This window comes from Seriola dumerili, unplaced genomic scaffold (genome assembly GCF_002260705.1).
Source record: "Seriola dumerili isolate Sdu_G_001 unplaced genomic scaffold, Sdu_1.0 BDQW01000088.1, whole genome shotgun sequence".
Classification (NCBI taxonomy): Eukaryota; Metazoa; Chordata; class Actinopteri; order Carangiformes; family Carangidae; genus Seriola; species Seriola dumerili.
In genome coordinates, this window is record NW_019174343.1 from 9,690,429 (window position 1) to 9,714,496 (window position 24,068).

The 24,068-nt window shown below is 43.0% G+C and overlaps 1 protein-coding gene across 2 annotated transcripts in view; it reads left to right on the forward strand.

The window, feature by feature from the left end:
• The window catches only part of prickle2 (prickle planar cell polarity protein 2), an 88,250-nt gene that overhangs the window by 59,656 nt on the left and 4,526 nt on the right, over nt 1–24,068 (forward strand). Inside the window, exons 1-5 of one of the 2 annotated variants that reach the window (XM_022744955.1) lie at nt 8,351–8,836; nt 14,684–14,867; nt 19,727–19,840; nt 21,392–21,529; nt 23,825–24,028. In XM_022744955.1, coding sequence (XP_022600676.1) covers nt 14,736–14,867; nt 19,727–19,840; nt 21,392–21,529; nt 23,825–24,028 — 588 coding nt within the window. In that variant the 5' untranslated portion in view covers nt 8,351–8,836; nt 14,684–14,735. Of the gene's footprint in view, nt 1–8,350; nt 8,837–14,683; nt 14,868–19,726; nt 19,841–21,391; nt 21,530–23,824; nt 24,029–24,068 lie in introns of those variants that run through there. The other variant, XM_022744956.1, reaches the window with a different exon arrangement.

Sequence of the window (24,068 nt, forward strand, 5' to 3'; positions counted from 1 at the left end):
CCCCTCACACACACTCACACTCACACACACACACACCACACACACACAACACACACACACACTTTTCCTTTCAACACACACCTCACATGGAGGTTCACAGTTCAAATAAAACAGCAGCTCAAGCCAGCGGCCGGGTCTGGTGTAAACAGCAGCGGGCCGGGTGATTTAAGTTTCTCCCAGGGCACTGCTCTCTTTCACTGCTTCCTAATGGGCCGTGCTTTAAATAGGGAACGTAGGGGACTTAGCAGTAAGTGGTGGGAATGAAGTGGGTGAAAAAAAAAGCTAGAGACAGATAGACACTTCGATCCGACTACCTTGTGAAGATGGTCGATCTTGATCTACTATTTTCAAAACCAAGGCCAACAGTACATTTTTAAAAAGGCATGCGAAGTGATGGACTGAAGGTCCTGTCTTTGCTCTGAGATGTGTTCACATGGGAAGTTTGACTCAGTTTAATAAAAGTTGTTTAATGGATTGACTGAGTGTGCAGATCACTCAATGTGAACTCATTCCTCCTCCTCAGAGAGAGAAAGAGAGAAAGATATCTGTTCATCACCCATCCCCCTTTGTTAGAGTAAAACAGCTGCTAACAAGATGAAATAAGGGGGGGGGGGGGGGGGGGACTGAACAGCCTTAACCTGACTATGTGGAATCATTTCAAGACAAAACACTGCTATTGGATCAAAACTGTCCTTTGAAGAATCTCTGTGGGCTTTCACAGTGTGTTCTGTGTGGTTTTACAAGTCTATTAGTTTAAGTGACTCCATTTTTTTTTTTTTGCTTAGTCTGAAATCGGATGCGAGTTTTATCTCCTTATTTCATCCCGTCAGATTCACATCTCTCATATTCATTATTTAGACTAGCATATGACCTCAGCCGGAGATTCTCTTTCTTTCTCGCACAACTCATTTACTTCCTTTCTCCAACGAGCTGCTGTGTATAAATGCAATCACCCCATGAGATATACATCTACTGAAACACTCTGAGCTGGATTATTGGGGTTAGAGAAGTTCAATTTGACGTGGAGGGAGGGAAGGCTCCACCTACTCCCATCCTCCCAGTTCCACATAGTATATAGTATGTTTCAGTATGACTGTTAGGACACAAAGGCTTCAGGAAGGCAGCATTTTAATAAAACAATGAAAACTTGAAGGCAGTGAAAACCTTCTCTGTCAATCATCTTATTACTACTGAGTGTTGTGGTTCTATACAAGATAGAACAGTTGAGAGATTGAAGTGGGAAGGGCTCAGTTGGGATAATGTGATGTTACGTACCTTTGTGCAAACATCAGGATTCAGCAACACCTGTCCGCCTGATGTCAATCAAATCTGATCAAACCACCACAATCGTAATTTTTTTTAAACTTAAACTTTAATTGTTTCTCATATATTCATGAATATTTACTGTTATAGAGAAATACTTAATATTTGATTTTGATTATTTTAAACCACCAGAACATTATAGGTGTTTAAACAAAATGAACACATTATTGTCCCATATTTCCCAATAGGCCCTGTAACCACACTCCCTCCATCCCTTGTACTAATTCATTTAACAGACTCTTTGTGTCTGTATCGTGTGTACGGTATGTGTCTGTGGTCTTGGATCTATCTGTATGAGTGCCTTGAAGTAAAATCATCCCTCAAGTTTCAGTTACTAATTAAATGCTCTTCATTATAAGACTAAAAACCTTTGAACAATGCCAGTGCTGCCCCTCCCACCACAAACACGTTCCTGCTTGTAGCCAGTCTCTAAATACAGTATAAATGGAAGTATATTCCCTCTTAACTATCATGACTCATGTTTTTTTTTGTTGTCATTAATTATTTTTGCCCCGAAACCACACACATAAACACTGGCTGGCTTCATGATGGGGAAAACGCAGACGTCCAGTTAGCGTGTTAAAAGAGCCTCTTTTTTTCCATCCTGCTGAACTGTGCTGATAACTACTTGCAAACCAAAGTTATGGCATAGTTTTACATAAGCACAGCGCCCTGTTCATGTAAATTTTTCTAGTTTGTTCCACTGTGGATTGAGTGCACTCGAGCCAAGCTCTATTTGATGGACTGATCCTGTCTGTTGCTGCTCTGCCCACAAGTCCTCTAAAGCTAAATATTTAAACCTGGCATAGTTGAGTGTTGGGGGGGGGGGGGGTTATTTAACTAAAAGTGTGAGTTTAAACCATTAGAGGAGGTCTCTGAAGAAAATTGAGTACACACCACCATCTCTGCTTAAAATATTTTTTCAAAAACAGTAAGTTTGGATCGCTAGGACAAAGACTTTTTGCAGTCTCTTTATTCTCCACCTTCTGTCCCATGTTTCTCTCCTCATACAAGACAGAACTACTGTTTCCTTCCACTTCATTTTTATCATATGGTATCTCTTGATTTAAATAAGCTACTTATAAATTTTGCTGTTGCTAAGCCAGCATTAGCATTAGAAGCTGTTTACTTACCAGTCTTGCCAAGCGCTTCAGCTATCGTTGTGTTTACAATGTAAGAGGTTATAATGTGCCCTCTGGGCAGCGCTACTTCTTCAGGGCAGCCTGGATGCTACAGTGACTTGCTATCAGAAAGTGATGAAACAGGCCAACCGGGCCAGAGCTAGCTGGTTAGCATGCTAGCTTCAGTAGAAGAAAAGGAGTGATAGAAATAGAAACAAAACAAGAGTCAAGGAAAGGAATGAAGTTTGATGCTGAACTTGCAACGCCTTCTTCTAGATGGGTAAGTAAACAGCTGTTAATGCGAATGTTGCCCATGTGGCAATTGCAAAACCTACAAATAGCTCCTTTTTAAAATTCATGGAAGTACCAAAAACCCAGTCAGCATCAGGCCTGCTCCAGAGGCTTATTCCAAAAACACATTCAATATGTGTTGCTTTGGTTACACTGTCTCACCCAAACATGATATATTGGTTTTACCTGGCTTATTTATAAGGACCACTGCAGCCAAATCCCCAAAGTCCACATAAAAGCTTTTGTGTTGACATTGCTTTATGCAGCCTCCTGAAAATAAGTGGTAAGATCATATATCAAGACTGTGAGGGCCACCCCGCAATTGTGGTCCAGCAAATGAGTATGCTAATATTCATTATTAATGATTGAACATCTGGTCAGCCGGCATGTGATTGTGGCCACAGGCGAGGGCTGCAAGGTGATTCGTTACAGAGAAGAGCACCGCAAATAAAAGTCAGAGGAGGTTTAGTTGATGGAGCAATGTAGTGAATGAAACAAAAACCTACACTGTGAGAGAGCGAGAGAGAGAGAGAGAGAGAGTCAGTCAGCAAATCAGTATTGACACCCACACCACTCATCTGGGTCATGATGACAAGGCGAGGAAGAGGAACATTAGTGGAGGCTGAATTAGAGAGTTGAGTCAGAGAAATGGCTGCAGGGTGCCGAATGTGGGAGGTTAGGAGGTGGGTGGTTCATTCATGCAGCCACGAGATCATGCTACATCACAGCTCTGGCTTTATGTGTTGCTGGGAGAGAAACAAGAGATTTTTGTGTATTACTTCACAACACATTTTAAAGGTCATTACTTTTCTGCACAAATGGAAGGGCGGAGCGCTCAGAAAGCAAATATCATCTCCCAAATGTCTCTATATTTCTAATGCACAGACACAGTAATAATAATAATGTCAAAACTCATTTTTCACTATCTCATGTTTGCCATTCCTCATATCCCACTGCGTCCACTACAGTATTTCTTTACTTCCTACAACTGTTCCTCCCTCTACCGTTTTTTTTTTTTTTTTTTTTTTTCAAACCAGAGCATGACCTAGTTATGTTTTGAATCAGAATCCACATGTACAGTACGGCTGAGAAAAGCTCACTGACAAACCGCCGTTGTTGGGCACAGCACGCTGGAAACTGAGCTGTGTCGCCCTGGAGAGTGCTGTCTACAGTGGAGATGGATGGTCCGATGGATAGACAGAGGTTGAGGACTTGGAGTGTGTTTTTCCTCTGTGCTGAAGAGCCCTTGTGTAAGTGGGCCAGGAGGGGCAGAAAATAGCTCCAGTCCCCTTGAGAAGTCCCTCCACAAGGTCACCTCCTTGCCCTGGGCCTTTATGCGTGAAAAGTCTGTGTCCATACTCTTTCTCTCTTCTTAATGGCTTACACAGGCCTCTGTAGCAGCAAGAGTAGAGTTTGTGTGCTAACGAACCCCTGAGCTAATTAGAATTTCAGCCAAGCTGGCTACTCTCCTCATTTCCTTGCCATTTCCCTCCCTTTGGACAAATACAATTTCACCCCTCAACCCGTGCAGAATTAATCCAGTTAATGTTCAACACAGGATGAATAATGGCCACTTATCTGCTGGGAACATGGGTACAGAGGAGTGCTTGGGTGGAGGAACCGTAGTGAGCCCCCAGTCTTATGTCTCACTAAATCTGCTCTCTGGGCAGAGTAGCTGGGGCAAACTACTGATAGTTCATGGTAGAAGGGAGGTCAGTATGTTTTCAGACTGCCGTGCTCTCACTGAATGTCATGCGTCTCCATCAACACAGTGGCTGGAGCTGGGTTAGGAACACCAGTGAACCTTTATACTAACAGGCTTTATACTCTTCTTTCTGACTGGATGCAGGTGTTCACATGAATCATTACTCCCCTAATGTAGCGTAAGGAAAGTTATCCAACAGCCGGTAACAAAAAACAGAAAGGGTAGAAAGGCCTGCAACCTTGAAAGGATCGTCTGAGGTTGTTGTCAACTTCCAGTGTGCTGAGTTCAGCACCCTCATTGCTTGATTTGAATGTCTGTGTCTTAACACTGAATCCAGCAATAAAAAAATAACTCCGTTCTGCTCCAGGTTTTCTTTTAGGCTACGTTCTGCTTGAGACCAACTGGTTCAAACAAAGTGTCACCAGACTGTATCTAAAGGCAGAAGTGTTAATAACTATTCTGACTGGCCACACTCGTAGGCAGAGTGAAAAAGCCTGCAGTCATAGAGGCGGGTGAGAGGCAATTATTTGTGCACTCTGTTATATACATGGTGGTAGAAATAGTTGAGCGAAGAGAAAAGAAATTGTTAAACACAGTCGCCACCATTCCAGTGTCGGAAAGGTGCAAAGGGAACGGGTTTCAGATGCAGTTCAGGCCTATTAATAGTGCGTTAAGGGGCTACAGCATTGCTGCGGCGTAGCAACAGGGAGATTGTTGATAGTGAAGGCAGCAATAATGAAGTTGAAAAAAGCCTCTGTTGTCTTCTGCGTTTCAGTAACACACTTCCAGCAAAGCAGTTTCCACTGCAAACCTCTGCTCCCCACGAGCCACTCTCTCACACCGAATGAATGTAAACACACAAGTCTACAGTAGTCACTTAGTAATGATGATACTTGATGTAATTCCAGTACATAAATTGCATACCATCACTATACAGTATATGAATTAAAGAATGTAAACAGAGTTACTTTGTGGAATAAAATTAAAGCACAAATTGCCAGGACTTCTGCTTACATACGTCCAGCTTTAGATGATTCGACAAGCATTTTTCTTTAAAGCAGATTGGCACCTTCTAGTTGGTTCCCTCAAGCAGCCAGTTGGTAGATCAGACTTTGGGCAGGGTAAACACTTACGGTAGTTAGGGTAAACCTTGTGCAGCAGTGGAAAGAAAAGCTATATGGGAGAGGAAGTTAGGTCTCTCGCTCCCTCCCAACATGTCTGGGCTATCAGCTGTTGGGGTGAGTCCCAGCTGCCTCGTGTGTTGACTCTGGAGTGATAGCCATCAGCATTTGCCACATGAAAGGAGAGGAGACTGGTGTTCCTAAAAAAGCAGATGAGAAATAAAGATGGGGAGGCCATGTTGGAGCATTGGCTACATTTCAAATCGAGATAAAGGCATTGATTCATCAGGAGTGTTTTTCTGACCATATCAGACAGTATATAAATTAGTTCCTTCCCTGGTAAGACATGAAAAATGTTCTTGTAGGATAAGATCCATTCTTGCATACTTCAGATAGGCTCCCAGCGCCAGGGCAACATGTATTTACAATATCGCTCATCCTGTGCTTTGATAGAGACAAAGACCTCAATATGCTTATGCATGGTTAGGAAGGGAGTAAACCTGTTTGGCTCACTGTCTAAAATTACCAAGTATATGCTCTCTCTGCATGCCAGGAGTCCACGAAGGCAGTGCTATCTGTGGTATGTCCCCCAAGCTGGCCTCTATGCTTTCATTTAGTCCTCTAATGGCATTTAAAGCAGTTCACTGCAGGTCGAAGAACAGTTTATTGGGGAAAAGGGAATGACTTATTGGGGGAGATGGCTGGCCCCAAACCAGCTGACCCACGCTTTGGTTGCTACAAGCACAGGACACTGTCACTTAGGGCTCCTTGTAAAATCTAGTGTAAAGGCCAGCCTGAGCTGAAATTGATATTCTTGTGCTTGTAAAGAGGACGCGATTATATGTTCTTATGTATGAGACTAAGACGTAGCAAGAGTCGCCACGTGTGAGAGAACCCAGGGCAGAAAGACGGCTTTCACTAAAAAGAAAAGCAGAGCTTTAGTGTGACTCCAGGGAAGCCAGAGGTATAATTCCTGGACAGAGGAAAGAGAAATGCAGCACTGTCCTTAAAAACTGTTGAGGTCGTTCAGACTTGCCGGCTGTTTTCAGCAGCGGCGGCAAAAAATTCTTTCTTGTTCAGCTTTGGAGACGATAATTTAAAAGCAGGCTTTTTTAAATTTTCCTTTCCACATGTCTTTTTTTTTTTTTTTTACTTGTGTTTAGCCAACAGGCAGCAGTGGGTCACTTTGGGGAAAAATATACACAAATCTTGATTTAATTACTCACTAACCCACTTCCATTCTGTCCATTCCCACAGTTGCCTTTTGAAATCTTCCATAAATCTGTTGTGCTTTGATTGCCAGAAAACTTTAGTGTGTTTTTCTTTTTTCATGACACATTGTGGCGTTAGACTAATAAGCAAATGAGAGGCAGCAGTGGGACGATGTTAAACACTCCTACCACTCACTGAGGGATCCAGAGAGGAGAGATAGCATCATGGAGTTTATAGCCAAGCAAGTGTTTGTGAGATTAAGAGGGAACCAAAATAGCTGAGATGGTGGCAATCTGTTAGGGAACAACTGTGCTGTTGATGTTGCTGCTAATCAATCAGTTCCCTGCTTTAATGTCTAATGTCCTCTTGGTTGACTGTATTGTGGTCAGCAGACTTTGGTCTATTATATAGCAGAAGCTTGTTGTAACATAATAAATAATGTGCAATAGCAAATTTACATATGGTTGTAAATGATTGTAGTCCACTTTGTTCTCTGTCAATGAGTCTTTGGCATAGGTGCACATGGGTTGAACAGACCTTTGGAGTTTTAAGATCCTGCTAATTTGGCTATACATTTGTTTTTGGTTCAGTGGACTTTCATTGGTCTGTAAGCCTTTTGTCCTTTCCCCCAATGTTTCTTATGTTAAACAGCAGTGTTTTGTTTACAGGGGCTCACCTCCCCATTTCCCCATGCAGGTCAGCACCCTGCAGCTCCTCTCTCTCCCTCCCTCGCTCTCTTCTTGCCAATGGCCAGTTGATTCAGGGAAGTGGTTTAATTCACATGCAAATCCCACCAGAGCACCAGTCATTCACACTGCTAATTACACCAATGTTGGGACGCTGACTTGCTGACATCATACCAGGATATTAGCGTGTGTGTGTGTGTGTGTGTGTGTGTGTGTGTGTGTGTGTGTGTGTGTGTGTGTGTGTGTGTGTCAAGCCAACCAGAGAGGGCCAGGAGGAGACAGGAAGTCACTGACTTTTCCTTCAAACAAAAGCTTTTCACTGTGCAGAAGTGAACGGAGGTCAGACACATAAATTCAAAATCCAAAATGAAACTTAATGATTTGTAAAGTGATTACAAAAAATATATATGTGATTTGTTGTGAATGTGCTCAAACATGCAACATCACAGTTAATTATACTTTAACAATCAGTAATAGTCCTCTTATCATATAGTTGTAATCATTCAACTAAATAGACTGTTACATGAGTTAAATTTATGTTTTCAGTGACAACACAATTTTTAAATGATCACACAGTTACATGTTGATGTAGCAGTGGTTTTCATTTCAGTTCATTATTGACCTTGGATGCAGTAGTTTAAAAGAACAAATAAATAGACTGTTCTTGTTCTTCTTTCAACACATCTCATGGTCTTCCTCGGCAGGTTGAGTATGTTTAGTTGTTGAGCTATTTCCCTTGAAATTTACTATCAGTTACAGATTGTCAGGGACTGACATTTGACAGTGAAGCTTTTATGTTGAAATTGCAAACAGGAAGTCGGTAGGTTATTTATGCCGACTTGACACCGGTTGAGGATTAAAGCTGTTAGTCAGTGGGTCGGTCAGCAGCGAGCGGAGCATCTCCAGCTCTCCGTGCTTTTACGCACCGAAAGTCCGCACGGATCTTAACGCAGACTCGGCAGCGGCGTTTAACGCAACTACCTAAGGAGGTTTCTGTTTTATTCGCTGGGATTGAAAATATTTCGGTGGAACTCGCGCTCCTCTTTGGATCTGTGACTTACTGCAGTTGGGGATCTGCTTTTACGCACTTTAAGTTGGCTCTTCGTCTCAGCTCGCTCCTCGTTTGCAGAACTCCCCAGTGTGTTTGCGGAGAACAGGGGGCTGACAAAAGGCATTGAAACGGAGGAGATAAATGTAGCAGAGGGGTGCAGACACACAGCCAGGGTGAGAGCGGGGTGTTTTCGTGGCAAAGCCGTGGCGTTGGAGTTTGTGTGATAAATTCTGCGATGAGGAAGACGCATTCTAAAACTTGCTCCACCACAACCAGCACCGAGGTCGGGGCTATGGTTTCAGCCCTCAGCCGCTGCTTGTAAGAAGGTAAGCAGCACATTATCGATGGTGGTTATTTTGTTTTGGAGCTGTTTGAATAGCGCCACCGACGATTTGTGTTGGGGCTTTAAATGCGTAATGGAAAGGGGAATGTGTCACAGATGTATCTGCTAATGAAACCCTGTTCTTTTCTGACTTTAACCTCTTTACGCACACTTTTCAAAGAGAAAGTAAAGTGGCCTCACAACTAAACAAGAACTAAGAATTAATGAAGCCATCTACCCAGTTTGAAGTCACTGACTTTTTTAGGAAAGTTTCGCCCTTTTCAAGATTTTACCAGCAGGCGTAAATCGATTCTTTCCTCGCCCAGACCTTGGTGTTATTTTGATAGAAAATCGCGAGTTATCGGACTTGCACTGCAGCTCTCCCTTCATGGAAGTGTTCTCTCACTGGTTTCTATCCCCCACCCCACCCCCTGTAGCGCAATGGCCAGGCTACTGTGCGCTTTCTATCCAGAAAGTCTTTGTTGTGCAGCCTCAGTGCCATATGGATTGTAGATTGCTGTGTAAATAAACAGATAGGACCGGGCCTCTCTAAAATATTCCAAATGTTTTGTTTTTTTTTCTCCAAATCAACTTGTTTCAGGATGTGTCTCCAGTCAAGTGCTGTTATGTTGTAATTATCTGAGTCATCTCAGTTAATTAAAAGCTCAAATTATTTCCTGTAGTTTACTGCAAACTGCTTTGGAAACAAGTGGCATAATCACATCTCCATGGCAGTTGTTTTAAGGACGTTACAAGACTCAATACAGGCCAATTGACCCGTTAAGGAGGCTACATTTTGGCAGTGTAAAGGGTAACTGATTAGCACATGAATGTCCGGGAGGAGGGGGTGAAGGGTAATGTGGCTTCAGCAGCTGGCTGCAGTATCACTGGTCTCCTCAGGTTTGAGAGCAGCCCAAACATTAACTGAGCTGAAAGGAGCCAAAATGCCAAACCAACATTATTTCTGACAGCCACAACTGCCTCTGGAAAAATGTCAGTACCTTATTGGTTACTGGATTTTTCCCCACTGACACTTTCAAAGAAAAGTCGACATATTATTCTGCAAAATTCCTCGAGGGACTGGCAGATCTTTTCTCCTAAAAAACTACCAGAAACCAAGAGACTAAAAGCCAATCACTATATGTTGTTGGTTATCAAATGAGTTGACAGGTTGCTGGTGAACATGGTCTCATAATCTGTACGGAGGCTTGGAACCCCGTCCCTCCATGACTCCACCATTTCCCATCCAAAGTAGTGTCACTTTATGGAGCAAGTCAACACTGGATGAATAAGTAATGTGATCCAGTCTCAAGTATAGTGGGCTGAAAAGAGTCCCACTCTAATGTTACATAAATATCTCTCTCTCCTTATGCTCTCGGCTTTCCACTCGCCACTGGAGTCCTGTACCAGTCCTTAGAGAGAAGGGAGAGAACAGGGTTATGATACTCACAACTTTTTCAGTCACAAATTAAAAATTACTGTGACTTTATTTAGCCATAAAAAAAAATTGGCTACTTATCTGCAATCACAAGTTCCTGTATGTTGTACAGATAATGCAGTTGAAATTTTCTTGGTTAGCTCCTTTTCCACGAGCTTATGGTTCTCAATTAATTTGGCATTGCAACTTATTTTGTATTTCTCTTTCTGAAAATCTAAATCATTCGGTATTACATGTTCTGTGCACTTTTGGGAGCGATCACTGTCGAATGATCAGCAAATAGTTGTTGTATTTTGTTGTAAGTTAAAATGTCAAGGTGCCCATATGTCACTGTCCCTGAAGGTAGAAGATCCATTGTCTGGGGCTGCAACTAGTGGACCAGAGACGAGTTTAAAAGAGGACTGGACTCTGGCTCTCAATAATTTGTTATGACAGGTGGATGCAGGTCTAATCTCTGTCCTCTGGAACACGTTGCGTCTGGTTGTTACTAATTGGTCACTAATGGAAAACGTCTTTGTCGAACCTGATTCTTGTCAGGAACACCTCCAGTCATGTTTAACTGTAATTAACTCCTAATGGCTCTGAAGTCAACGTGCAGCCCACTGTAGGTACAAAGACTGTGTATACGCGTGTATTAGTAGTTTGTGAAAGCAGAGCCATTTGTTAAAGCACTTGAAAATTCCAACAACAGCTTCAGCACACTAAACGGAAATGTTGTATTCATCAAACAAAAGGCCATTAAATAAAAAGAGTCTGCCCCCCCCCCCCCCCCCCCAACCACTTCTTCCAGAGAAAACAAAAGCAGAAGCAGGAAAAAAGAACACAAGACTTGGCTGCAGCGTGCACCCAGCTGTTCTCTCCTCTGTGCTCTTCTCCCTCGACATCCAACCCCAGCTTTTGTGCAGAGCTGCCATTTAAAGATGGGATTTTAATCTGACCATCTAGAGTGATGCCGTGGAAAGGCTGCAGTGGTTTTGGGAGCAGCTCGGGAATGAGAGTGGAATGAGACTTCTGTTTCAAACCATGCAAGGCCATACTTTCATGACTGGCTTTGGGATACAGCTGAATCAGATGGCTTTCTCAGGCTTGGGTTGAAGAGAGCCTCCTAATCATAACCCTAGAGTTGGGGGTAGCTCTAGCTCTATTTGTTTGCCTTGTAAAGACAATTTTTATGAGTCAACTTTTACTTTGTTTTGAAGCACATTTTCTAAAAAAAATTCTAAATCTACTCTACAAGCCTCAAGAATGCTTATTAGGCCAAACTTGAGACCATTCATGCTGAAGACCCTGCAGTGTTGAGCTAAAGCGATTGAACCAAGTCTACGCAACTGTCAGAGGGGCCTATCAGATCCTGGTTACGCATTAAAAACACCCTGTTACCTGGGTTACAAAGCTAATCTGGAAGACCAGGGTGATGATAATTAACCCGACACGGTGAATCATTGTCCACTGACATCATGGTCACAGGGATCACTAACCAACAACATACCCCCCAGGTCTTGAAAAAACTTAACACTCAAACGGGCCAATGATACTTCAGCATTTACATCTCCCAGGGGATGAAGTGCCAGTCACGTTCGGATAAAGAACAAGCCTTTTAACTTCCCTCGTTTTACCTCGGAGTCATTTATGAGGCGTCAGTGATGTACTTGACTTGTATTACCAAAGCCCCCAAATCTCTCCTAATTGAAATCATGTAGATTACAAGGGGAAGCTCGGGGATTATGTTTCAGAGGAGGGGAAATCCCAGACATGTGCATGAACCGCGTTGTAAATCACGAGGATAGAAGGGGAGAGAAGGAGCAACAGGCCCCTGTAGGGTTACAGTATTTCTGCCAGCGCTGATGTGGGGAGATCAGGATGTTTGTGAGGTGAATCACACGAGGAAGGTCATCATCACACATCTGGTCTGAGAGAGTGGGTCAGAAAGGTGCATTGCTTCAAAGGTCACAAGCTTTTCTGCCTCCCAAGTTTAACTCCACAGAGACCATAGCAAGCGAAGTGTGGGGCTACGCTGTTGTGATTTGTCCTTTTCAGAAGGAATGCGGTGTGAAATGCTTTCCTTCAGGTCCACTCTGCTCCTTCTGGCTATTTGTATACTCTTATCTCCAAGTGTCCCCTCCCCAGCCCAGGTCAAAAATAACTGCTAACCAGCTGGCAGCATGTCAAGAAGAATCGGAGAGGTGTCCATTTGTGCTTATTCTGTCTTCGCATTCGGTGCCTTTTGTCGTGTACTATCGATCATCGTCCTCGAGTGTTTCTTCCCGTTGATGCATGCATTTTTGTGCATGTCATCCAGCTAATCAGCCTTAAATTAGTAATGATTGCGAAGTTGCCGGGCTGTAATGAGGCAAGCTGCGTCGCCCCTGGCTATAGCACCCTGCCGCTGTGGCAGGGATTTTCCAAATTCCCTTCTACCAGTCAGCTTGCTTGACAGCTACTTGATGACTTTGTCTGGCTGAGCTGCGTCACTGCTCCATTTATCCTACACATCAGTATTCAGGGAGGAGATACCTCGACGCGTTTTTTAAATATTAACGAAGTCAGTTTGTGAAGTCTGTGCCCTTCCACAATGACAGCAGAGTTTGTAGAGGTTTGCCTTTTCTGCTCAGGGTGGTGTTGAAAGCTGGATCAGACAGTAATAGGCTGTTAGTCTCCTGGTGAATGGCAAGGATTCGCAAGTGGTGATGGAGAATTCATACAAATTTAAGACCCATAGATCTGTTTATTTTCTTTTCAAGAATCGCATGTTGTATTACCAGTTGTGGCACGTCAGTGGGATGTTTTACTTAGACAGCTTGAAAGAGGTTTCCAAGTATTTCCAATGTCTGTTCTGTCATCAAAATCCATCAGTATTAAGCCAAATATACTGGAGTGCTTTGTTAACCAGGACTCAACCCTTGGACAAGAAGTGCTCCTCTGAACAAGAGACAATGTGAGCCTTGGCCAGCTCTCCACACAGTGCTGTCTTGGCTCCAAGCACTTTACACTAACAGATCCATGGCCAACCAGGTTGTCAGTCTGTCAAACATTGTCCTGAGTGTCCTTAAGCTCCTCCGTAGGTCCGTCTGTCAGACAAGCGAGCGTCCGCCTGGGGAGGTAATGGGATTGTCTCTCTGGTTTGGCCGCCTGAGGGGCAGCAACGGTTAGTGGGATGCAACCTTCTGGCCACCCAGACTTTTGTCTTCATGCGGGGGCTTAGACTTGTCAAGGACATGGGAATCTGTTTGTATGTAGTGTCTCCTCCCTTTGGATCCAAGTACAGACCTGGTGATTTTCATTTTAATCCATGCACTCAGGTATTTAACACACATCCTGTTCTGCTTATTGTGAGACGTCTCAAAAGTTCTCTGTCATTCTCTGAGGAGCAAACTTTGTCTGTTAATCCCAATAGTTTGCAAAACAACACCCAAGAATAGGTGTTTGAGTCTATGAAATATAACAACTCACTTTATCACTCTCTGGGCACGACTAGAGATGAAAGAGCAGGGAGGAGGAGGAGTGTCAGTGTCAAACACTCTCGGCCTTCTTTTCTGTGGAAACTCACACATGGATATTTTCCATTTTATAGCTGGGCGGGTCCGCTTGACTAATGAGAGCGGAGCACTGTCCTGGCTGAGCATCTGTTAGTGTTTCTCCCTAACCTTGTTCATGTGGATGTGTGTGTGTGTGTGTGTGTGTGTGTTGTGTGCATGTTTGTGTGTTTGTACAGTACTGCTTTCCATCATTGTCATTGGCTCTATTCTGCTAATTTCCATAGCCTGTTTGTGATTATATCTTCATACTTGATTCCCCTGAGGATTGTGGGGGCATTGTAATTGTGGCACCCGTATTTTACTGTGAGAGCTGCAGCGGGAAGCCTTGACCTTTAAACTGTGTGGAGTTCACATGCTTTATGGGTAGAGGGTCTGGAAACATGCACAGGCCTTATGCTTTTTTTGGGGGGGGGGGTCTATGCCCACAACCAAATAGGTTGGATGACAGATTTTCCTTTTTTCACAGCTTCTCTTGAGGTTACCTTTCGGAAAAAAAAAGCTGTTTGGGTTATTTTTATTTTCTGTGATTAATGGCAAGCTTCAGAGGCCCAAACAGTACTCTATAGTATGACGTCTTGTTTCTGTTGAAACCCTATCGCCCAGGATACATTTCTGTTTACATAGTGATTTATTAAACTGAGGGTTTATTTTGAACCTAATGGTTTTGTATTCTGAGATATTGTGAGTTAAAATGTGCAAAAGTTATTTTCAGATCACACTTCTCAGCAGCATAATTCAGGAGGTCAAATAACTACTGCGTTCATATCTAATCTGAGGCTCTAATTCGGTAGAAGTCTTTCATTAATTTGTGCCTGTTGAAAAAAACACACAACCGTGGCTTGACGGATGTTCGTTGTCTTTGGTTTTTCCGTGGTAGGAAGATCTGTGTGCACTGTAAGTGTCGTCGTGAGGAGCATGCAGTGCCAGCCATGCCTGTAGAGATGGAGAAGACGGTCACCAAGCTGATGTACGACTTCCAGAGGAACTCTACCTCAGATGACGACTCTGGCTGTGCCCTGGAGGAGTACGCCTGGGTACCACCAGGACTCAAACCTGAACAGGTATTAGCATGTTTTCACTTACTTACAATCTGGGCCACATGACATTCGCACAGAGCAGCACAAGGACCATTGAGGTCTATCTGTAAAAGTGTGCAGTTTTCCTGCGCGGTTTTGTCAGCTGTTGTCAATCACATCTGATTGTAGCCCGATCCGTGGACCCTATCCACTCTGAACTGCAACTGAATATGCAGTTTGTCTGCCAAAAGTTTTCATAAAGCTCTAATTTCACCATACACACTATGATGTGAACTCGGTGACTTCAAATTTACACACCAAAGAAAATGTCCTCGAAAAGATTGGTGTTATAAACGATTATCTCAGTGTGGTTGAAAAGCCATATGCGCAGACAGGTTCCAGTTATAAAAGTTAATACATATACATGCATTCCAGTACAGTGTGGTGTAAACCTAATAAAAATTCCAAGCACTACACTGCGTATAGTGTTACACCTCATGCCTATATTTTGTAACTGTATGATAGCTCACTAGTTATGCTGACTGCACTTTCTGCAGGCTAATGGGTAACAAGGATTATGTGGCCCCAGCAGTCAAATTAATCTCCAATTCATTCTGCCTCCAAACATGTTTACAGTAGGTTCCATCGTCCTCACGAAGGCTCAGCCAAGCACATGTTAAATGGCCCCATGCTTGTTGATGAAAATCCTCTTTTACAACACCCTGTCGAACCATAGGTGTGCACATGTGGGGAGGTTTTCAGTTTTATGGGACAATAGAAGCATTTGTGGACGCTGGTTTCATTTTGTTGATGAGCTTAGAGCAATGAACTGGTCAATACACAATGTTGCCACAGCCCCCTGTTTCACCTCAGAGGACTGAGCACAGCGATTTTTCATCCCCCTCCAGGGTCACACGTCTAACCCCGAAGTCAATTAGGTTCTCGTCTAGGGGCAATATGACCTCAGCAATAGCCAGGCCATAATAGAAACTGGGCTGTGCTGTACTGCAGCAGCATAGCGGTAAACAAACTTGAAAGAAATGGATGCTGTTTTTGCCTTTTGACAGTAAACATGAAGAGAAACAATCAGCCCTGGTGGAAAAACTGTGGCATTTAAGAGCATTAATCTCAACCTACATGAAATGTGTCTTTTTCTAAAGGCAATTTCTATTTTCCAAACCTGATGTGCAAGTCATTCAAGCTGTGAAAACATGCTGTGTGACCCATCACTGAGGAGCGGAAGTGCGCCTGATGTGCAGCTCTTCAACGCCCTGATTTCCTGCGCACAAGGTAAAGACAGAGCGAGAATAGAGAGAGTTGGTAAACACAAAGCTAATCTCCAGGATCTTAACAGTGGGTTTGGGTTTCACCATAGGGAGCCGGTGCTGTGTATGAGTCTGCTATTCAGCCTGCAGTGGTGTAAAGTCACCACTCGGTAAGGAGAGATTTCAGAGGAGGACTGTGGTATTCAGTCAGATATATCTGAGAATTATGAGGGGAAACTCAGCACTTCGGTGGGGCTGATCAAGTCTCCTGTGTGTTTTGTGTTTCTGTTGCTGAAATACAGACTCATAATAGAACATGAATCTTTATCCCCAAACATAAAGCCATTACTGAGTGTGCTGGAGATGTTATTGAGCTGCAGTGTGAGGGAGGCCCTGCCAATATTTTCTCTCCATCCTTCTCAAATAAAATTCTTGGATGTTGCCAAGTTACAGCTTGTTAAGGCCAAGAATGTTACTCAGCAGTGGCCCATTTTTTTTACCATCACGTAGCAATAGCTTCAGTCTAATCGGCAGAATCTGTTCAACATCCACCAGGTCTGATTTTAATTTGGAATTGAACATGAAGTATGCTTTTTTTTTTCCCGGACCGCTCACATGTGGGATATTTGGATAGAAATTCAGTTCAGGGTTATTCATGCAAACTAGAAGTCTTTCCAGGTTCTGAAATGGACCCGCAGCTTGGATGTGGATAAATCAACTTTTAGACAACAAAAGATCAGTTTGGAAAGGACATGAGGCTCGTTTGACCTGTTCAAAAATGGATCTAGGGACAATGAGATCCCCTCTATTCTGAGTTCAAGGACTATGAAAACTGTCAGCCCGTGACCTGACCTGATTAGAGCCAGCAGCTGCGAATGAGAGATAAATGATGAGGCTATAAAAAGAGATTGTGGCAAGTGTTTTACTCACAACTGAACAAGGAGATCAGATCAGTTGAAAGTGAGAAAACCACATATACATATAACACATGACATCTAAGTTTGTTCAGACATTTGTGGTTCCCAGAGGATCAAGACCAACTTTGGTGACCCCATCACTATCGCACTGCCATGGGGCGGTTTAATGGTAAATGGCAAATACTACCGTGCTAACATGCCAAACTAAGATAGTGACAATGGTAAACATTATACCCACTAAACATGTTATCGTTTTAGTTGTGAGAATGCTAACATGCTATTGTTCGCACATAGCTAAAAGTGTTGCTATTCCTAGACACAACCTCACAGTTGCCAGCTTGGCTGTAGACTCTTGTGAAAGTGGCACCTGCATTTTTAATCCATTCAGTATAGGTTATATTTTGTGCGTAATTAACCCATCTCAGACATTTTTAACGCGATTTGCTGCCACAACTGTGCTGACTGCAGTGCTGAGCCGCGGGCGCTCACTCTTCTCAGCAAATACGTGAGAAGAAAAGGACAAAGAATGAAAACATTGCCATTAAATCTGCTCTCTTTGCTATGAAAACACCATCTTTCCCACCATGTTTGGCTGTTACTACCAGTGTTTTCTCAACAATATAATATCTGTGTCCACTAACCGCTGTAAAGTGGCTTGTTGAGAGAATGTCAGGCCTGGTGCCTGGTGGTGTCTTTTCCTCCGGCCGTCTGGCCATTAACAGCAATCGAAACCAGCTGTGTGAAGCGATCGCTCTTGTCACTCAGCTGCAACGTTCTATTCGCTTTAACTTTTAAAAACCCTCCTTTCAGTGCAGTCCCAAATTCTGCCCTGTCTTTAGTTTCGTCTGCTTTCGATTACAGTTATTATCACAAGCTGCTCCTCCTGGCTCTCGCTGCAACTGTGTGTCCATTATGTGCATGTATGCATGTATGTGTGTGTGTGTGTGTGTGTGTGTGTGTGTGTGTGTGTGTGTGTGTGTGTGTGTGTTTGCGTGTGCATCTGTCTTTAGATCTTTTCCTCGGGGCAGTGTGCCTTTCACCTCCAGATTGTAACCCTGTTGTTGTTGAAAGCATATTTCGTAAATTTATCATTAGCAGTACGCGTGTATGAGTGTAAGTGTGTGTGTGTGTGTTTATCCTGGTGTATAGGCGTTGTGTGATTTATCGGTGCTTGACCACAGTCAGTCTTTCATGGACTATCCTCAGACACCCCCAGCCCTCCAGCAGCCTGAGCCATGCTGCTGGACACGGATCCCGCGGCCCTCACCAACACCAGGGGAAGCCAACAAAAGCAGAGCAGGAGGAATTGGATTACGCTTACAACAACTCTTGCTATAAATTCATCCCAACAACAAACATCCTCCTATAAGCCTACGCCATACTGTTTGCCCTTGATACAGACTGTGGCGCTTTACGGCAACTCAGCTTTAAGATAGAAGAGTTTTTGAAAGCAATACAGTTTTAATTTTGGTCTTAACGCACTGATACTTGGCTTTATTATTCAAGTTAATCTGTTTGTGTGTGACAGAGTCTGTGTTATTCCCAAGGACAAAGCTGATGGCTTCTAGTCAGTAGATCCATTCAGTAGACAGACAGGTCATTAAGATTGCAGTGACCTAGTCAGCAGGTATCGATCATATTGTCTCTCTTCAAGTCTTCATTCTGCTCTATTGTTTTTTTTTTTTTTCATTTGATCAAAGCTTGTCTTGTTCGTTCTTCTCTTTCTTCAACCATTTGACATTTTCATTCTGTCTTTATTTCCTCTCCACACCTGTCCTCCAGCTCCTCTATCTGTCTTTGACCTCTGTCCTCAAATCTCCCTTTAAAACCCTGTGGCTTTCGTGGTCTGCCCCCCTCTCCTCCACTCACATTCATATATGACTGCCTGACCTCTGGTATACCCCGGCCCCCTGTTACAGTGTAATAAAAAAGACTGCAATAAATAACACTGAGATGACACTCATTGTCTGCCGCTGTAATGTAAAGAATGTCCAAGTAATTTGGAATGACCAGATTAGCATTAATCCTGCTGTCGCACGTATTCGTATTCACACGCACTGCTATATGCATAGGAGGTAATCATTGCTCTGTGTGTGTGTGTGTGTGTGTGTGTGTGTGGACATGAGCGCATGCACATTTGACAGGTCAGTAATACATTCCCATGTCAATGTGCAGAGATGGAGAGGTGAGGTTCCATTAAGTCTCAAATGGTGGGCCATAAATCAAAGGGATTGTGTGTGTGTGTGTGTGTGTGTGTGTGTGTGTGTGTGTGTGTGTGTGTCACTCTCAGTTATAGATCCTGTTAATTTGTCTCTGTAATGGTTTAATACTAAAATGACTAACTGGCAAAAATTATGATGATAAATGAACCATTTTTAGTCATTTATCAAATAATATCAAACATTTGCAGGTGTCATCTTCTCTGGATTCGTCAAACTTTTCCATCTCATATCATTATAAGTTGATTCCCTTTAGGCTTCTTGACTGTTGTGCAGCCAACATAAGCAACAGGAAGACACACCATTGACTATGGGAGCTCTTGATGGACATTTTTCCTTACTTTGTGGCATTATTTAATAGACAAAACACTAAATCAATGAAGGAAAAATAATCATCAATCAATAATGAAAAATAATCGCTGTGTATTGTTGGTCCGTCATCTTGTTTACATGTTGCAGGTATGTTGCTGTTCATTGTGTCTGTGTCTGTGTCTCCTCCTCAGGTTCATCAGTATTACAGCTCCCTGCCTGAGGACAAGGTGCCCTATGTGAACAGCCCAGGAGAGAAATACCGCATCAAACAGCTGCTCCATCAGCTCCCGCCCCACGACAATGAGGTGAGAGTCCAAACTGGTCCCCCTCCCCCAACACCTTCATCCATCCATCTATCCACAAATCTATCCCTCCCTTCTTCTTCCCCTCCTTCGGGGCAATACAGAGATAAGAGGGGCAAAGGGAGGAGACAGACGCAAGAAAAATGGAGTCTGTCTGCTTAATGGGTGGGAATGAGATAGTGAGGTGTTTGTGTGTATGTGTAGCTGCCTTTTTAAGTTCACATCAATAAATCATTACCACTGTTAATCTTGAGATATTAGTTGACTGTCATAAACAAGTGGTGCCATAACTACACTGGCAATCACATTTAGTTTTACTTCATTATTCAGTCTAACACCAGGTTCATGTCAGCCAGTTTCTGTTTGGGAGAGAGGGTTGTTTTTGCTTTGTGGTGGAGGAAGTTTCCGTAGCAGTTCCTATCATCACAGAAATGTACCAATTAGAGAATTGTTATTTCTGTAAGTTAACTTACATCAGCCTGTGCAGCTGCCTCAGTCTCTTCCATGCTTGTTCCATGAATGTGTCTTGCCAGATACACTTGCAGATGTGCAGGAAGATTGTTCATCTCTAAATTCTGATGGGTTGATAGCTGTCAATAGGTACAACATCAGTCTCATTTGAATCGGTGAACAAATTGGAGATGATGGCTGTGATACAGTATGTAAGCCTGGAACTTCCTACTTCTTCTGCATTTTAAGGACTGGTTCTTTTTCTGTTTCTAATCCCTGCTGCACAATCTTAAAATCTCTGTTTCTTGAAATGGAAAATGATGGAAATAATGAAATGGAATAATCACTCCCAGCATGTTCATCCTCCTTTGTGAACCCAAATGGGGAAAATATGTAGCTGAAATAGCAGATTCCCAGTTGTGATGGAAAGCGAAGCGAATTATATGAAGTGTCTTAACTTTAACATTTTGACATGGCGCTGTAGGATAAGCACAGGCGTAAACTAGTAGAGTGCATACCTCTGCCAAGGCCAAATAATCCTTTAATAAAAAAGAACCAGATGCAGATTATTATCAGATTAGCTGGATCTAAATAATGTCGTACAAACTTATAGATCTCAACACCATAAATATGTAGGACTTTACATGAGAAACTGACGAAAACATCGAAAAATGCTAAAGAAAGACAAAAAAAAAAAATTCTGGATTCACACCAAAATGTTATGTGTTTTTTTCCTGGCCTATGCCCCACCCCGCTTCCAAGTTTGGTACAAATTACTTCAGTACTTTTTTTACAATCCTGCTGCCAAACAAACCAGGCCAAACAAAGTTTCAGGGTCCTGGTATTGTTCATGCTGGTTCTCTGTTACTCTGTTATGACTTTAAGGGACACTTGAGTAAGACAGAGCCATTGTTAATGTCATCAGTAACACCTGTGCTTTTCCTACTATGGCAAGTCTACAGCGAATAAGGCTACATTATGACAACAATGCTAAGGTTTAACAATGAGAAATTGCTTTTTAAAAAAAGAAAAGAAAAGAAAGGCAGATATCCACCTTCAAGCAAATGTATGTTGATGTGTGTGTGCGTGTGTGTGTGTCCCCAGGTCCGCTACTGTAACAGTCTGGATGACGAGGAGAAGCGAGAGCTGAAGCTCTTCAGTAACCAACGTAAACGGGAGAACCTGGGCCGCGGCAACGTCCGTCCGTTCCCCGTGACGATGACCGGGGCAATTTGCGAGCAGGTAACTGACAGAATTATCAAAACCGTCATTTCTGTATCACTTCCCCCAGCAGGGAAGAGATATGACAAGATCAAAGATGATCTGAAAGCAAGCCATCATTTCACGTCTAAATGTCATTTCTGCGCCGCATCCCGTGACACGAGTGAATTAAGTGTGACAAAAGCAAAGGTGTGTCATGTGGCCGGTGGAATGAAAGCAATGAATAGTGTGAGAGACGTACTGAACAGCCTGCTGGCATTTCAGGTCTTTGTCATGATGTACGAGAGGTGCTTCATCTTGACATATAAAGGGCAGAGACGCAACAGTCGTCTGCTTTTATAACAATGAAGTGACCTTGTCAATCTCACCTTAAAAATCTTGTTCTATAGAGAATCTTGTGTGTATATTGTACAGTATATAGCATGTCTCTTTTTCCCTCTACAATATGAGCTGTCACACTCAAACAATCACAGTTATTTGTCAGCGTTACCTCAGAGAAGAAGATTCAGTTACAACTTCTTCAAATCTTCCTGAAAATATTTTACAGCAGAGCCCAGTGTCCCATCAAATATTGAAGGTGTTGTCTTCATGTACTCTTGTAGTGGCCTTATGGGACTGCAGAGTGCAATGAAGAGTGTTCTTTCAACAACAAACTAGCACACTTCAGCATCCGATAGCCATTTGTTACAAAGTGCACAAACAAAGTGGAGCTGCTCTCTGTTGTGTTGGTGCCCCAGGTGGATAGTTGCTTTACAGCTTGTGTTTCCCATCCACTCAGCAACACGCACACACACACAAAACCACACATATGCGAGGGAGCAGATTGTTGGGAGAGTGTGTATTGATTGAATCCCCCCCCCCCCTTGGCCTCCTTGCAGCAGTATAGGCTGTGTGCCAGTTAGATAACCTGATTGTAACTCTCCCTCTGTATCTGTCTTCCCATCCCTCTAAATCTACTTTGCCTACCTGACCTTTCCCCCCTGTCTCCTTAGCACTCCCTCTTGTTTATAGTTCCGGCCTCTCTACCTTTACACCTCCATGCCATCCCGCTCTCCCTTTTATCCTCCCATATATCTCTCCATTTTTATTCCCCCCCTTTGCCATGTCCTCCAACAGCCACTTAATTTCCTCTCCCTGTCTGTGCCTGCCCTCCCCAGCCACACACATAAACACACCCTCGTGCTCTCAGTTTAGTCCAGTTTTCATGCAAAATTGTGTTAAAGATAGAGATGCACTGCATCTGTATCAGTAGCGACAGTGACCTGATTAAAGATCCCATGAAAGGGGTTTTCTTTGAAAATGGTGCACCTTCAGCAGTGATCTCCTGTAGAGTTCAAAGAATTAGGTGATCGATTTGTCTTTGGAACTTGTCATTGGTCCTCTTGTTTCAATTTCTCAATTAAGTAAGGATATGTTTTTTTGTCTTACATGATGGGAACTGAGGCTCTTTGGGTTTTTGTCTGTTGATCAGAGAAAACAAGCCATTTGAAGACATGACCTCAGGATTAAGGAAATTGCGATTGTGTTCTGACATTATATTGACCAAATGGTCAATCAATTAATTTAGACCATAACAGATGAAGGAAAGATGATGATGGTTGTAGTTATTATCTATTCCAACCAATAAAGTAACACATTTTACTGACTTCCCATTGGACTACACTGACTGTTCACTCAGTGTCTTATATCCCGACAGCCTGTTGTAACAGGGATTATTTTACATTGAGGAATTAATGATACCATACCACGGTTCAAGATGGCGTCCCATCCATTCACTCTAAAGAACGTTTATCGTGCTTTTACAAAGTTGGGCCTGTGGAGTACGCACATTAGAGTCCTTCTCTGGCCAAGCAATGGAACTTAAATAATTATACTGATACAGCTCTTGCAGACCTTAATGTTTACAAGCCCTAATTTGATAATGCATAATTTTCTTTTGAAATGATTTTATATGTGAATAAGTCTTTACCTGAAGTTATTTTGCTTCACTGTGTTAATGAAATAATAAAAGCACTCATTGGTTTCACTTTCTAGAAACAGCAAAAGCCTTAGAGAATGTTGGAGTATGAATATCACTTATAGTTAAAATGTGATATACAGCTTCATGATACAATATCACTATCAGTTCTACACTTTAAGGTATGCATGTTTTAAACTGAGTAAGAAATAACATTGGATTGTATTGGATCGGTGCTCAGTATCGGCGTGGACCCCCTGGACTCAGGGGAGAATCTAAAATAGTGACAAATACTATCAGAAGGTAAATGCCAGCAGCTGATTTCTCAAAAACGCTCTTCTTCCTCCACCTCTGTTTAGTGCGGCGGCCAGATAAATGGCGGCGATATTGCTGTGTTTGCATCACGGGCGGGTCACGGTGTGTGTTGGCACCCCGCCTGCTTTGTGTGCAGCATGTGCAGCGAGCTCCTGGTGGATCTCATCTACTTCCACCAGGACGGGAAGATCTACTGTGGCCGACACCACGCCGAGAGGCTGAAACCACGATGCACTGCCTGTGATGAGGTACACACCCATCACACACACACACACACACACACACACA